Source organism: Bufo bufo, chromosome 10, assembly GCF_905171765.1.
Source record: "Bufo bufo chromosome 10, aBufBuf1.1, whole genome shotgun sequence".
Taxonomy (NCBI): domain Eukaryota; kingdom Metazoa; phylum Chordata; class Amphibia; order Anura; family Bufonidae; genus Bufo; species Bufo bufo.
Window position 1 is genome coordinate 87,445,867 of NC_053398.1, and position 14,901 is coordinate 87,460,767.

The window sequence follows — 14,901 nt, forward strand, 5'->3', positions numbered from 1 at the left end:
ATGTTCATATGTTATGGGGTTGTCCGGTTATTAATAACTTCTGGCAAAGTATATTTCAGGTAATAAGGTCAAGAGCCACTATTAAACTCTTTCCCACGAGGGAACTCGCCATACTTTGGATATTTACCCCTGAGTGCAAACATAAGCTTTCAAAAGGTGAACATCTTCGCTGGTTGAAGAGGCTTTTATTGGCTAAGGTGGTAATTCTTAGGAATTGGGCGACGGATAAGGCCCCAACCCTATTAGAATGGGAAAGATACATGCGCAGAGTAAAGGAATTTGAGCGTATCAAACTTAAAGAGGGAAAACTACGGATTCTATGGGAGGCGATTTGGTTGGAGTGGGATTGATAAGGGTGGCTCGGAAGGAATTGCCCATGTACATATGGTAGGAAAGGTATGAATTGCATGACTACATACGAATTGATGGAGTAGTCCAGAATGTTGGTGGGAGTCGCCCACTGCCCTTGTGCCAACCACGGCCGGGCTCGGGGGGGGGGGTCAAGGGCGGGGGGGTAATACGGGAGGAGGGAGATCAGCATTAATACTTTTTCTTTTTGTACTGTTTTTATGGCCTACCAGATTAATTGAGATTTCAATGTTTTAGTTTTATGTATCTTTATGCGGTGGTAAAACCCGCAAGTTTACTATGTGGATTTTGTTCCTTTTCTATTCGTATATGTTTGTCATCGTCCTCCTTTTAAGAAAATAATAAAGACAAAGTGAAAAAAAAAAAAAAAGTCATGTGATGGAAGTGAACAGATTAACCATTCAGTGCCTTAAGTGAATACAGCATGTGTTTATACAATCAAATACAACACAATTAATACAATACGTGCATGATTACATTAAATAAATACAATATTTCCATGATTAAAATCATAATGAAATGTGATATATATGTGATATATACACATCTGCCTGATCTCCTTAGATTTTATTACCTGAAGAAGTTCCATTTTTTCTCTCCCTCTCTCTCTACTTTGATTGGGTTGGTGGATGAGGTTGGGATATATACGTAAGTATTATGCGGGACATTTAACATGCTGGTCTCAATATCTTTTGCTTCCTTTAGATGTGTTTCAATGATTAAGAAGTTTCCTGGTGTAGATTATAATACATTTGATGGACTGCCTACTCCAGCCCCTTACCGCTTTTTACTTTATAAGTTGGTGAGCGGTGAGTAAAACCTCAAAGTCGCAAAACTGTTTGCAACTTTTTAGAGCCAGTTTTCTGGCGCAGAGGAGATAATAACTATATGGCTTTTATTTATTTATTAGAATTTTGTGTAATTATGTAATAAAATTTACAGAAATAACATTCTTACACTTAGGGCTCATTCACACAACCATATCCGCTTTTGTGGACTGCAAATTGCAGATCCGCAAAACACAGATACCGCCCGTGTGCCTTCTGCATTCTGCATTCTCTTCCATAATAGAAATGCCTATTCTTGTCCGCAAATATTGGCAAGAATAAGACATGTTCTATCTTTTTTATGGGGCCACGGAATGGACATATGGATGCGGATGGCACACGCTGTGCTGTATGCATCTTTTGCGTCCCCATTGAAATGAATGGGTCCACATCCAATCTGTGGAATTGTGGAACAGATGCGGACAGAAATTTACGGTTCTGTGAATCGGCACTCATCCAGTGTTCCTGCTTCCAACTTACCAACTTCAAGTACTGAGGTCCTGGTTTATCAAGAGGGGAGAAATTGAAGTTAATCTTCACATTTTTCCATTTGTGTAAAGCTAACAGTCCGTGCACCAAGTCACACTGTGACTTGGTGCACCTGTCACATTTATGGCAGATCGGGAGTGGAGTACAGTTGAGATATTTTTTGGGGACATTTCCAAATGCCCCAATGTTAAATAAGTAAAAAAAAACACGTACTTCATAGCTACACCCACAAAACAGCAGAATGTCTGAAATTGTGACAGATAACATTTGCCTGAAATGAAATGAAATTGACTCCAAAATAGAGACAAAACCAGTGTGATAAATCAGGGTCTGAATGTTTACTTACTACTCAATATATCCTACGGCTTGACACTTTTCAATGTTCAAAGTTCAAAGTTATTCACGTCAACGGTTTTAATGGATGATCAGAATATATGTGTGTTTAGTCCTGCTACACAAGCTAAGAATGATGTACTACATATAACTTTGATGTAATAAAATGTTTGCTTTTAATACTATTCAGTTTGCCTCTGACCTAACTTTAAACTGCCTCCTTGAGCATCGAGGGGCTGGCCCCGCTGCACAAGAGACTCTCCCCTCCCCCTTGATTGACAGGGCCAGACATCTCATCTAGCCCTGTCAATCTCGCATCTGCTCCATTGCTCCAAGTAGCAGCAGAATTGCAGAGGCACTCCTGCTGCTCCCTGAGCATGCAGATGCCAACTGTGCATGTGCCGCTTACACCTGGGTACATCTGGAAGTGTAGCGGCATACACAAAGTTGGCATGTGCACTGCTCAGGTAGCAGCAGAGACTTTGTGCTCAGAGCAATGGCGCAAGGGGGGAGACAGGAGTCTTTTCAGTAATGGGGCCAGCCCCTCACTGCTCAAAGAGGCTGTTGTTGTTTTTTTTAACAAATTTAATTCGTACAAATCAATTCGCTGATCTCTAGTGGCAGGACATTCTGTAGTTCTCCAGTGATATGGTGGTTCATTGTAAGTGACTGCATCATTATTCATAATCATTAGTGTAATTACTTATTAGAATAAGGTTCACCCACAGGAACAATCGCCCCAATATATTACCAGTCAATATTTTATTGGCTCTTAAAGGGTTTCTGTCATGAGAAATAATGTTATTTAGCTGACTGACATTAGTGATTGGCTAATGTCAGCAGTACATAACAGTATGCTTTATAACTCCCTGCCTGCCGCCGTTCTCTTAAAATAAAGACTTTCAAAATATGCTAATGAGCCTCTAGGTGCTATTAGGGCGTTGCTGCAGCACCTAGAGGCTCAGTCTATCCACCCTTTGGTACGTCCAGTTGATTGAATTTCGAGTTCTCCTCATCGTCCCATAAATCCCGCGCCTGCTCCGTCCCGTTTAGTATTCGGCGCAGGCGCAGTGAGTGAAGGACGCGCTCCTGCTGCCAACTTTCTCACTGCGCCTGCGCCCAAGGAAGGAATGTCACCCTTTCCAATGAATAGACATGCAAATTTTGCAGCAGACTATCTTTGGTGTAAAAATCCAGCACATGTGAAGGCCCCCTAAGTCTTACCTCGACATTTCAGTCCTTTCTTATATATTCCAAGTATCTGCAAGAGAAATATTGATAAAATGTAACTGTGTTCTCAGCAGTTCATTTTAATACACAAGCACTAAGAAAAAAAAAAAAGAAAATTGTTCATGCTGACGTCACTAATAAGAAGTACATAATAATATGTCTAGAAACACTAGAAACCAAACAACATTATCTATTTCTTCCTTCCTATTTTAACAAATTATATACATGAATGCCTTTAAGGCCACATTCATACGTCAGTGTTTTGGTCAGTGATTTCCACCAGTGATTGGGAGCCAAAACCAGGATTGGAGCCTCCACAGACATAAGATATAAGGGAAAGATCTTCCCCTGTTCTGTGTTTAGAGACGCACACTGATGGAAATCACTGACCAAAACACTGATGTCTGAATGAGGCATTATCAGAAGAGTTCTGGAATTTGAGGCATCTTAAAGACCTGTACAGTTTCCCTTAGTGTGTTGCAAATATTTTAAACTTTCAATATTTCAATCCTCTCTCATATAGATACAGGTACCGTTAGTTTACCTTTCTATTATGAAACCTGCGTACAATATATTCACATCTGTAAACAGTGGTATCAAATGTCCAGCCTTTTATTCTGAGTGACAGCACCTATCCCTAACCTAGGGTGAAATCTTCATAATTGTGTATGCATGTAATTAATTATTTATATATTTATTTATTTATACTCTGATTTATCCAGTTCAAATTCCTTTATCGATCCGCAGAAGTATGGTTCATCCCATCGTGGGTACCCTTTGTATTGCATTGCATTTTAAACCATGTAATTCCACCCGCTGCCACGTATATATTTATACTTGTACGTACTTATAAAATTATTTGAAACTACAGGGAGTGCAGAATTATTAAGCAAGTTGTATTTTTGAGGATTAATTTTATTATTGAACAACAACCATGTTCTCAATGAACCCAAAAAACTCATTAATATCAAAGCTGAATATTTTTGGAAGTAGTTTTTAGTTTGTTTTTAGTTTTAGCTATTTTAGGGGGATATCTGTGTGTGCAGGTGACTATTACTGTGCATAATTATTAGGCAACTTAACAAAAAACAAATATATACCCATTTCAATTATTTATTTTTACCAGTGAAACCAATATAACATCTCAACATTCACAAATATACATTTCTGACATTCAAAAACAAAACAAAAACAAATCAGTGACCAATATAGCCACCTTTCTTTGCAAGGACACTCAAAAGCCTGCCATCCATGGATTCTGTCAGTGTTTTGATCTGTTCACCATCAACATTGCGTGCAGCAGCAACCACAGCCTCCCAGACACTGTTCAGAGAGGTGTACTGTTTTCCCTCCTTGTAAATCTCACATTTGATGATGGACCACAGGTTCTCAATGGGGTTCAGATCAGGTGAACAAGGAGGCCATGTCATTAGATTTTCTTCTTTTATACCCTTTCTTGCCAGCCACGCTGTGGAGTACTTGGACGCGTGTGATGGAGCATTGTCCTGCATGAAAATCATGTTTATCTTGAAGGATGCAGACTTCTTCCTGTACCACTGCTTGAAGAAGGTGTCTTCCAGAAACTGGCAGTAGGACTGGGAGTTGAGCTTGACTCCATCCTCAACCCGAAAAGGCCCCACAAGCTCATCTTTGATGATACCAGCCCAAACCAGTACTCCACCTCCACCTTGCTGGCGTCTGAGTCGGACTGGAGCTCTCTGCCCTTTACCAATCCAGCCACGGGCCCATCCATCTGGCCCATCAAGACTCACTCTCATTTCATCAGTCCATAAAACCTTAGAAAAATCAGTCTTGAGATATTTCTTGGCCCAGTCTTGACGTTTCAGCTTGTGTGTCTTGTTCAGTGGTGGTCGTCTTTCAGCCTTTCTTACCTTGGCCATGTCTCTGAGTATTGCACACCTTGTGCTCTGAAATATGGCCAAACTGGTGGCAAGTGGCATCTTGGCAGCTGCACGCTTGACTTTTCTCAGTTCATGGGCAGTTATTTTGCGCCTTGGTTTTTCCACACGCTTCTTGCGACCCTGTTGACTATTTTGAATGAAACGCTTGATTGTTCGATGATCACGCTTCAGAAGCTTTGCAATTTTAAGAGTGCTGCATCCCTCTGCAAGATATCTCACTATTTTTGACTTTTCTGAGCCTGTCAAGTCCTTCTTTTGACCCATTTTGCCAAAGGAAAGGAAGTTGCCTAATAATTATGCACACCTAATATAGGGTGTTGATGTCATTAGACCACACCCCTTCTCATTACAGAGATGCACATCACCTAATATGCTTAATTGGTAGTAGGCTTTCGAGCCTATACAGCTTGGAGTAAGACAACATGCATAAAGAGGATGATGTGGTCAAAATACTCATTTGCCTAATAATTCTGCACTCCCTGTAATACACCCCTAAAAAAATCTATATATTTTAATTTTTGGAGCTATTTATTTATTATTTTAGTTATGAAGTAATCTAAAATATATATATATATATATATATATATATAGACATATTTTATCTATTCCCCTCAAACCATCATGAACTTATTATCATTTATATTTCTCATATTATTGTATTAACTTTGTTTTTTCTAGACTTGATAAAGAGGTCCTGTGTACCCCGAAATGCGTCGTCTTTCCATTTATAATAAAAAAAACTTTGTATCCAAGCTTGGGTTGTGTTGTGCGCCTTGTGTCCATCCGCTCGCCACACGGACCCAGTGCAGACGAGTTTCTCTTTGCATAACCCTTGCCAAAGTGGCGACTTGGCCCCCGCCCGTGGTCTATCTGGACACTACCCGGCAGCACCAACCCAGACAGCCTCAACCCTTCTAGCCTCCCTCCACCAGAGTTGCACTATATTCAGTGCAACCAAACCAGGTCAGTAACACTCACTCATCCTGGTTAGGAGTAAGTGATATTATTTTGTTCACAGTCACCTATGAGCACCTTCTCTCTTTTTTTGTGGCACTTGATTGCTGTATTGTCCCGAGGTATTCGGGTAAGGAGTGCTAAACCCACTCAGAGATATGGTGGCTCTAGGTCCTGATCCAGGGAATCAACCACTGACAGACCAAAAGAATGGACTACTGCGAACATCGCCTACATGAACGGAAGAAACTCACCAGCATATGGACTAAAACAGAGACCACTCAGAAGGCCTCTAAATGCACAAGGACAGAAGAGAACACTAAGGAGACGATCAGTTCAAAAGAACTAGCAAACTTGTTTTTTCACCTGGAGTCCACTCTCAAAGAAGAGATACAACATAATTTGGACTGGATCCTCTTAGAAACCTACCTCAGCGAATCTCTGGTTCCATGAGGACTTCGTTTGAGATTCAAAAGCCCATTCCCGAATGACCCAGACTTTACCAAAGACTGGAATGACTATTTCCTAGAGTGTGCCCGCGGTATGATGACACGCCTGGTAGCAAAAAGGGAATCCCTTTGCCACAACCTTAAAGATGTAATACAAGAACACACCAACCAACTCCTGAAACACAAGTCCCATACGTATATTAGATTAAACAGACAAATCGCAGGCAGACTTACACAGTATTAGCGTGAACTCATTGAGAAAAAGTCGGCTAAACTGAAAAGAGATAGAACTGACTTCACCAACAACAGTATCCATTTCTGGCTAAACAAAAATATCGACCGAACCAATCCACCCAAAGCAGTTCCATCCACTACACATACGTCCACAAAACATGCCACTCAAACACACCATACACACAATCACTCATACCCACATTCCAAAGCATCGTTCATCCAGCACTCCAGTACATATCCACGCACGGCAACCATACACCACAGCAACCATTCCACATCCCACCCCATCCCCAGACAACATACTACCACTTCACCTCATAACTCCAACCCAACTTCACACAGTCCGCTATCCACAGGTGGACATCAGTCCAAACCCATCCCGGATGGACACCGTCCAACCAATCCTCACCCATACCCCTCATCGACACCACCAAACCCAAACACCCACCCGGCAAGACCCACTTCCTTTGATATTCATGCCAACACCCACTCTGGGTGCCATATTTTTTCCCCCTCCGTCCATACCACAAAGAGAGATCCACTCTCTCATTTCACCCTTGGATCTCCCCCAAGGGTGCCCATTGAACCTTCCTCCTACATCCTTTGGTTCCATTGAACCTACACCACCTCTGACCAGGTTAGATTCCTCCGCCTATGAGGACTCTTTACTCACAATCCACAACACCGGCGACCCAGAAAATACATTGAAATCCCCCTACCATATCAACAATGCATCAATATCTTTTTTACTGCTTCCGGGGACCCTGACCCCGCAAACAACATATGTTCTCAAACACCCATCAGGGAATACATCAACAATAACGGATTTCTTCAAACCAAAAATGACACAAACCCAAAAAGGCACCAAAAGAAAAAAATTAAGAGGACGGAGAGGAGGAACTGCTGAACAGTACAACAAAAACAAGAGAACCGAAAGAAACCCTTCAGAGCAAACACAGCCCGAAACAGAACAAAACTGCACAACTGTGAAAATCTTCAATCTTTCTGGATGCGACCTCACACCAGCATAAACCACCCTACTCAAAAGAGGGCTATCCTTCTGCCCAACAGAAAAGTTCAACGAATTCGAACTATTCGTGGATTTAAATTCGTTTATTCGAAAAGTCACACTACAGCGACATTTTCGCCATTCAAGCCGAACAACCCATCACAAATAGGGAAGAAGTCAGTACACAAGACCTAAGTTTGGACATCACTTCACATACTGAACTCAAACCAAAGTCCCTTTTCAACCCCATCTATCACAGGGGTAACCACGTAAACACGTTTTTTTCTCTTGTTTCTAAAGACGTTAGAAACATCAATAAAAATACCAAAACTAAACCTAACCTCACTTTGAAAGAAAAAGATGCCTTGAAAGAACTGAGCAGTAACGACAACATCATAATAAGGAGTGCACATAAAGGAGGTGGGATCGTACTACAAAAGAAAATTGATTACATCAAAGAAGCACATAGGATCCTGGAAGATAAATCATATTACGAACCCCTCCCCCACAACCCACTCGCTGAGGACGCAAAAGAATTGGGAACACTACTAAAACTGGCAGAAGATAACCACGTATTGACTAGAAAAGAAAGGGAATTTATCACCATCGACCATCCGACTACAGCAATTTTCTACCATTTACCAAACGTTCACAAAAACATTGAAAATCTTCCGGGAAGACCCATTATATCAGGTATCAACTCTCTCACTAGTAATCTCTCACATAACGTTGATCTTTTTTTACAGAAACATGTTACCAACCTCCGTTCCCACCTCAGAGATTCCGCTCAACTCATATCCCTGTTAAAAGACATTAAATGGGATCCAACGTACCGCTGGTTAACACTAGACGTGGCATCATTGTATTCGAACATTCCACATGAAGCAGGTATCATCACATCCAAACATTACCTTGAAACGGACAACCAACTTTCCCCGGAACACAAAACATTCATTACAGATGCTATTCGGTTTATTTTAACGCACAATATATTCACATTTGAAAACTGCCTGTACAGACAGCAGAAGGGTACCGCAATGGGGACGCGTTTCACGCCGAGTTATGCAAACCTTTATATGGGACGCTTTGAGGAACAATCAATATACAATAACCATAACTGGAACGACATAATCGTGTTTTACAAACAGTATATCGACGATCTTATCATCATCTGGGGGGGTAGCAACAAGGAGGCAGAAACATTCATTTCATACCTCAACACTAATACCTGGAATCTGACCTTCACAGCTAACATCTCTACCACCTCAATCGAATATCTGGATTGACTCTTATTCCCCTGCAATGAAACCATCCAAACAAAAACTTTTTTCAAAAAAGTGGACGGAAACATTATAGAAGCGCACGTTATAGGAAATGGAAAAATAATATACCCTATAGCCAGTTCAAACGTATAAGGAGAAACTGTTCCACTAAAGACGACTTCACCACACAAAGCCAAACCTTACGCAGTAGATTTCTAAATAAAGGATATCCAAGTAGGATTGTCGAGAATGTCTACTCCAGGGCAAGCGTTTTAAGACAAGAAGAGTGCCTGGCGACCAAAACCAAACCAAGGGAAACAGAAAACTCTAACCAATATAAAACATCACTAATTACCACCTATAATCCCAACCACAAAACCCTGAGGGGAATCCTGACTAAACATTGGCACATTTTAACCAATGACCCGTACCTTAAACCTAATTTACCACAAAGACCGTGAATTACGTTTAGAAAGGCGAAGTCGCTGAAGAACATTTTGGCCCCGAGTAAATTAAAAAAGAAGAAAGCAGACTCTATCAGTAAGATCAGTGGGCTTCCTGGTCCTGTGGGCAGCTTTAGGTGCGGCCATACTCTATGCAAGTGCTGCACCAATATTTCCAACAAGACCGGAACCTTTAGGAGTAACAGCACTGGAGAGGAATTTCACATCCAAAGTTTCATTAACTGCTCCACATCTTATGTGATATACCTTTTGGAATGTGAATGTGGTTTGCAGTATGTCGGCCGGACTATCCAGGCCCTAAGGGAGCGCATCAACAAACACCGGTCAAACATCACTAAGGGTTACCTGAAACACAGCTTCTCCAGACACTACCTGGCCACTCACAACCAGGATCCCTCAAAGTTGTCCATAACTCCTATAGAACACATTGAAGCTCATTGGCCAGATAGATACAGGACCCTCCAAAGATGCGAAATGTTTTGGATATTCAAACTCCACACACTCAAACCGAATGGACTCAACGAAAGTATAGAGAACCAGTGCTTTTAACATCTCTTGCTCATGCATTTCACACTGTAAGGCCCTCCCCCCCAACCCCAGACCGGTTCTGGTCCCATTTCCGGACATCCAGTTTGACACCATCTCTTGTCAATGATACACATTCCCACCACGGACTCAACGTGTTCTCAACCACACAACCACATATGCACTCGGATCCCCTAGCTCATCATCCATTCCCTATCATCCATCAGCACCGCATTTCATACACCCCCCCCCATTCATTTTCATCCCATGCAGTACTCAAGCTACAATACATCATTTTATCTAGGACAGATAGATACCCCCACATCATTCCCCTACACCCTTATCCTCCCCCTTTTCCTCCCCCTCTTCCATGTCCCTCCCCAGATCCTCCAACCACCATACAGTCTGTCTGCCCACTGTGACTCATTCCCACATATGAGACTTCCCCAACAGTGTAGCCAACTGTCATGACTAACTACAACATATCATCCTACAAATCCGCTCTATCCTCACACCATCATACCGTTCCCATCAAATTGTTCTCAGGCATCCCTCTGTTCCACACCCATCACCTCACAGCCCAAACCCCCATCATCATCATCACTCAGTACCTGCAACACATCACAGCAACACACACCGCTGCGCTACCTCCTCCCTCCCCCCTGTCACTCCCCATCATCAGCGATACACATCGCTGTAACGATCAGGCGGCCCAGCCTCCGATGTCAGTGACCATTCCCCTCACACGCCTCCCAGTCCCGTCTTAACCTCTGGATAGCGCGCACTTTCCAACACCGCACGCTACACGTGGAGCAAGTACAGAAGCGCTGCTAAACCAGGATACTCCCGGCCGCATCCTCCAGGTAAAACTCTATGCTATACCAACGGATAACGTTCCATTGATCTGATACAACTGCATTACCGTTTATTACTATTCAAAAACATCGCCTACCATACCACCCACATTAAATAGCATACTTCCGCAAGCATACTATTCATTTCAAATCCGATTAGCAAACTATTAAATGTGTACTATCCACAACCCGATATGAACCAAATCAGCATACTGTCAAATGCATATTACCCATAACCTGACATGATTTAAACCACAATCTTTAATCTAACACTACCCCATGATTTTATCACAGCTGTGCCGACCATTATTCCCTTTAAAAGGGACTTTACAGGAGTTTCCCTCAGCAAGCCTACGGTGACAAGGATACAGGTACCGTTAGTTTACCTTTCTATTATGAAACCTGCATACAATATATTCACATCTGTAAACAGCGGTGCCAAATGTCCAGCCTTTTAATCTGAGTGACAGCACCCATCCCTAACCTAGGGTGAAATCTTCATAATTGTGTATGCATGTAATTAATTATTTATATATTTATTTATTTATTTATACTCTGATTTATCCAGTTCAAATTCCTTTATCGATCCGCAGAAGTATGGTTCATCCCATCGTGGGTACCCTTTGTATTGCATTGCATTTTAAACCATGTAATTCCACCCGCTGCCACGTATATATTTATACTTGTACGTGCTTATAAAATTATTTGAAACTAATACACCCCTAAAAGTTTTTTTAATTTTAAATCTTATTTTTATTTTTGGAGATATTTATTTATTTATTCATTTAGTTATGAAGTAATCTAAAATATATACTGTATATATATATATATATATATATATATATATAGACATATTTTATCTATTCCCCTCCAACCATCATGAACTTATTATCATTTATATTTCTCATATTATTGTATTAACTTTGTTTTTTCTAGACTTGGTAAAGGGGTCCTGTGTACCCCAAAACGCGTCGTCTTTCCATTTATAATAAAAAAACTTTGAATCCAAGCTTGGGTTGTGTTGTGCGCCTTGTGTCCATCCGCTCCCCACACGGACCCAGTACAGACGAGTTTCTCTTTGCATCTCTCATATAGAGACATGGGTTCGTTTGGAGCTATTGTGTTGGATTACTGTATAGAATGTTGCATGATGCCTTTTAAATGCTTTCTACAACCAGTCTGCACAATTTTAAAGGTGTTCTCGGGGCTCTCCTATATTGATGACCTATCTGCAGGATAGGTCATCAATATAAGATCGGCAGGGGTCTCACACCCGACACCCCCGCCAATCAGCTCTCTTCTTGCTCATCGCTGTTGTCATCAATATTAATTCATAGAGTCCAATGTATTTTAGAGGAGTGAATGCTACAATACAATAAATCATCATTTCAGTCCAAAAAGAACAAATGGAGTTTATATTTTGGATAACCCCTTTTAGTTCAGTTAGTCTTCTTTCGGTTTCATGCACCCTATCTGTATTTTGGTCTGCAAACCATGGATCCGCCAAATACGGATAACTTACTCATTTTTCTTAATCCCTTCAACAGAAAGGACCGTTCTTGTCTGTAATATATACCAGAATAGGACAATTTCTATATGGATTTTTGCATTACCCCACAATAATGAATGGGTCAGTGTGCTATTCAGAAAAAATGCTGATACCACCCGGATGAAAATACGGTCATGTGCATGAAGCCTTACAGTAAGACATAGATCACTTTTACTGGTTGTAATGACATACCTGTATCTATAAACAACTTAAAGGATATGGACACCTTTGACATGAAAAAATAGATTTGATTTACATTTGTGGTTATTTTCGGTAAAAAAAAATGTTGGAACCTGCTCCTAGTTTTAGAGTTTTCTCCTGAGGTTAATACATACAGAATGTGAGATCTATCTGTCCAGGATGCTGCTGGCTTCACTAGCTCTCAGGCATCAGCGCAGCTTAGCTCCTGCACTGATTTTGGCTTCTATAGCTCATTAGGGATCTCCTGTTACTTGTACTGACATAGGAACTGTTTGTGATACCACTCTCCCTGCAGAATTTGCAGCAGATGCTCATTCTCTCTACAGTATGTGTCATTTCCCCCCCCTGCAAACTGCCTTGTGTGTGCTTTCCCCCCTATCTACAGCGAATGTGACCAGCCCTCCTTGAATGCTTTACCTACATTAATTTGCAATGTACTAACTTCTTCCCTCCTCATGAGCCAAAGACTGAATTTAGTTGAAAGGGAATGAGAAATATAAAGGAAGGACGTATACTTCTTCTTGATGCATTGATTTCTGGCATTGGCTCAAAAAATTATATTAAAAACTGTTTGTGACACCACCCTTACAGAGTCATCTTTACCTATAGCTCACACTGACATATCTTACAGAACAGATACACACCAGATTTCCACAGTGCTGACATGACACAGGCCGAAGGAATGTCCTCTCACAGAAATTGTGGATAAATCCCATTTTGCAATCGAGCACAGAGCTGGCTTTCAGAAAATATGAAGTCATCTCCTGTTTACTGATTTTTCCATCCCTGCACACATGACACAAAAGATAAAGCATTACTGAACAATTGAGACTGAGGCCTGCAGATAAGTTTAACATTTATCTATATATGATGAAAAAAACGGATATGACACTAAGCAGAGAAACAACGCACAAAAACAGCAAACTACAGTATATGGGTAAAAATAGATGCTCCGTGCTACACACTACATCATCATTTTGAAGAACACATTTGTTAAGGCCACAGGAAAAGCCTGTAGTGTCACTTAGTAAAGAGGGACACACAACAGAATCTGGATGTTATTCATTTCATACAAAGCATACTAATGGCATCAGAAATGAAAAACACATTGTATAAACATCAATGCACGAGAGAATGCCGAGAGAGAGAGAATGATCAGTTAGATTGAGAATCTGCAATTTCTGAATTAAAAAAATGGTTTGCCTTAAAATCTTTTCCTAAACTAGCAAGACACTAAGTACAGCCAGTTGGCTGATAACGCTGGGGGTACTGGGGTCCAAAGAGTGCTCCACTGGTGTGGGAATGGTGTCTGTCACACAGGATAAAACTTTTCAGTGTCTTTTTCAAGTGTAAACATCTTCATAGTAAAGGAATTCAGATAGAATGGAGCACAAGAAGATAGTCAGGGGTGCATACTTCCTTGGGCACCAGAAAATCTTGACCTGCTTCAGATAGGTGGATAGAAAGATACATATTATGTAGTAAATATGAATCTGACACTTAGGCTGTATTCACACACCAAATGCCAGTGTGACTTTTTTTTTTTTTTGACCGTCACATGTCCATTTTCAGAGCAATTGAAGTCTATGGGTTATTTCACACGTCCCTTGATTAAATGGACTGTTAATACTGGCGGTTAAAAAATACAGCACGTTTGATGGCCTGACAGACCTCAAAGTCTATGGGACATTTGTGACACATGGATGCAAAATTGTTTCACCATTTTTAATGTCCATTTCATATTCATACTACTCTTATAATAAAAACTTCACAAACAGTATGTTTACCTTGCTTGTCCCAGCCCCTACGTCTGGTTAAAAGTACTGATTCCTATAACACATTGATATTTAATAAAGACTGTTTTTAGTTTGTGGAGTTCTAGACCATCTTTGTATGGGTTATATTAACCCCTTAAGGACTCAGCCCTATTTCACCTTAAGGACTTGGCCATTTTTTGCAAATCTGACAAGTGCTGATAACTTTAAAACGCTTTGACTTATGCAGGCCGTTCTGAGATTGTTTTTTCGTCACATATTGTACTTCATGACACTGGTAAAATGAAGTAAAAAATAATAATTTTTATTTATAAAAAAAATACCAAATTTACCAAAAATTTGTAAAGAATTGCAAATTTCCAAGTTTCTATTTCTCTACTTCTATAATACACTGCTCAAAAAAATAAAGGGAACACTTAAACAACACAATGTAACTCCAAGTCAATCACACTTCT

General features: G+C 40.7%; 1 protein-coding gene across 5 annotated transcripts in view; it reads right to left on the reverse strand.

Moving 5' to 3' along the window:
- RASGRP2 (RAS guanyl releasing protein 2) overlaps positions 1-14,901 on the reverse strand; it is a 404,443-nt gene that overhangs the window by 139,403 nt on the left and 250,139 nt on the right. For all 5 annotated transcript variants that reach the window (XM_040409574.1, XM_040409572.1, XM_040409573.1 and 2 more), the window contains 2 exons: positions 13,316-13,457; positions 3,243-3,279 (listed from right to left, as the gene is read on the reverse strand). In XM_040409574.1, the coding sequence (XP_040265508.1) occupies positions 3,243-3,279; positions 13,316-13,457 (179 nt within the window). The remainder of the gene's footprint in view (positions 1-3,242; positions 3,280-13,315; positions 13,458-14,901) is intronic.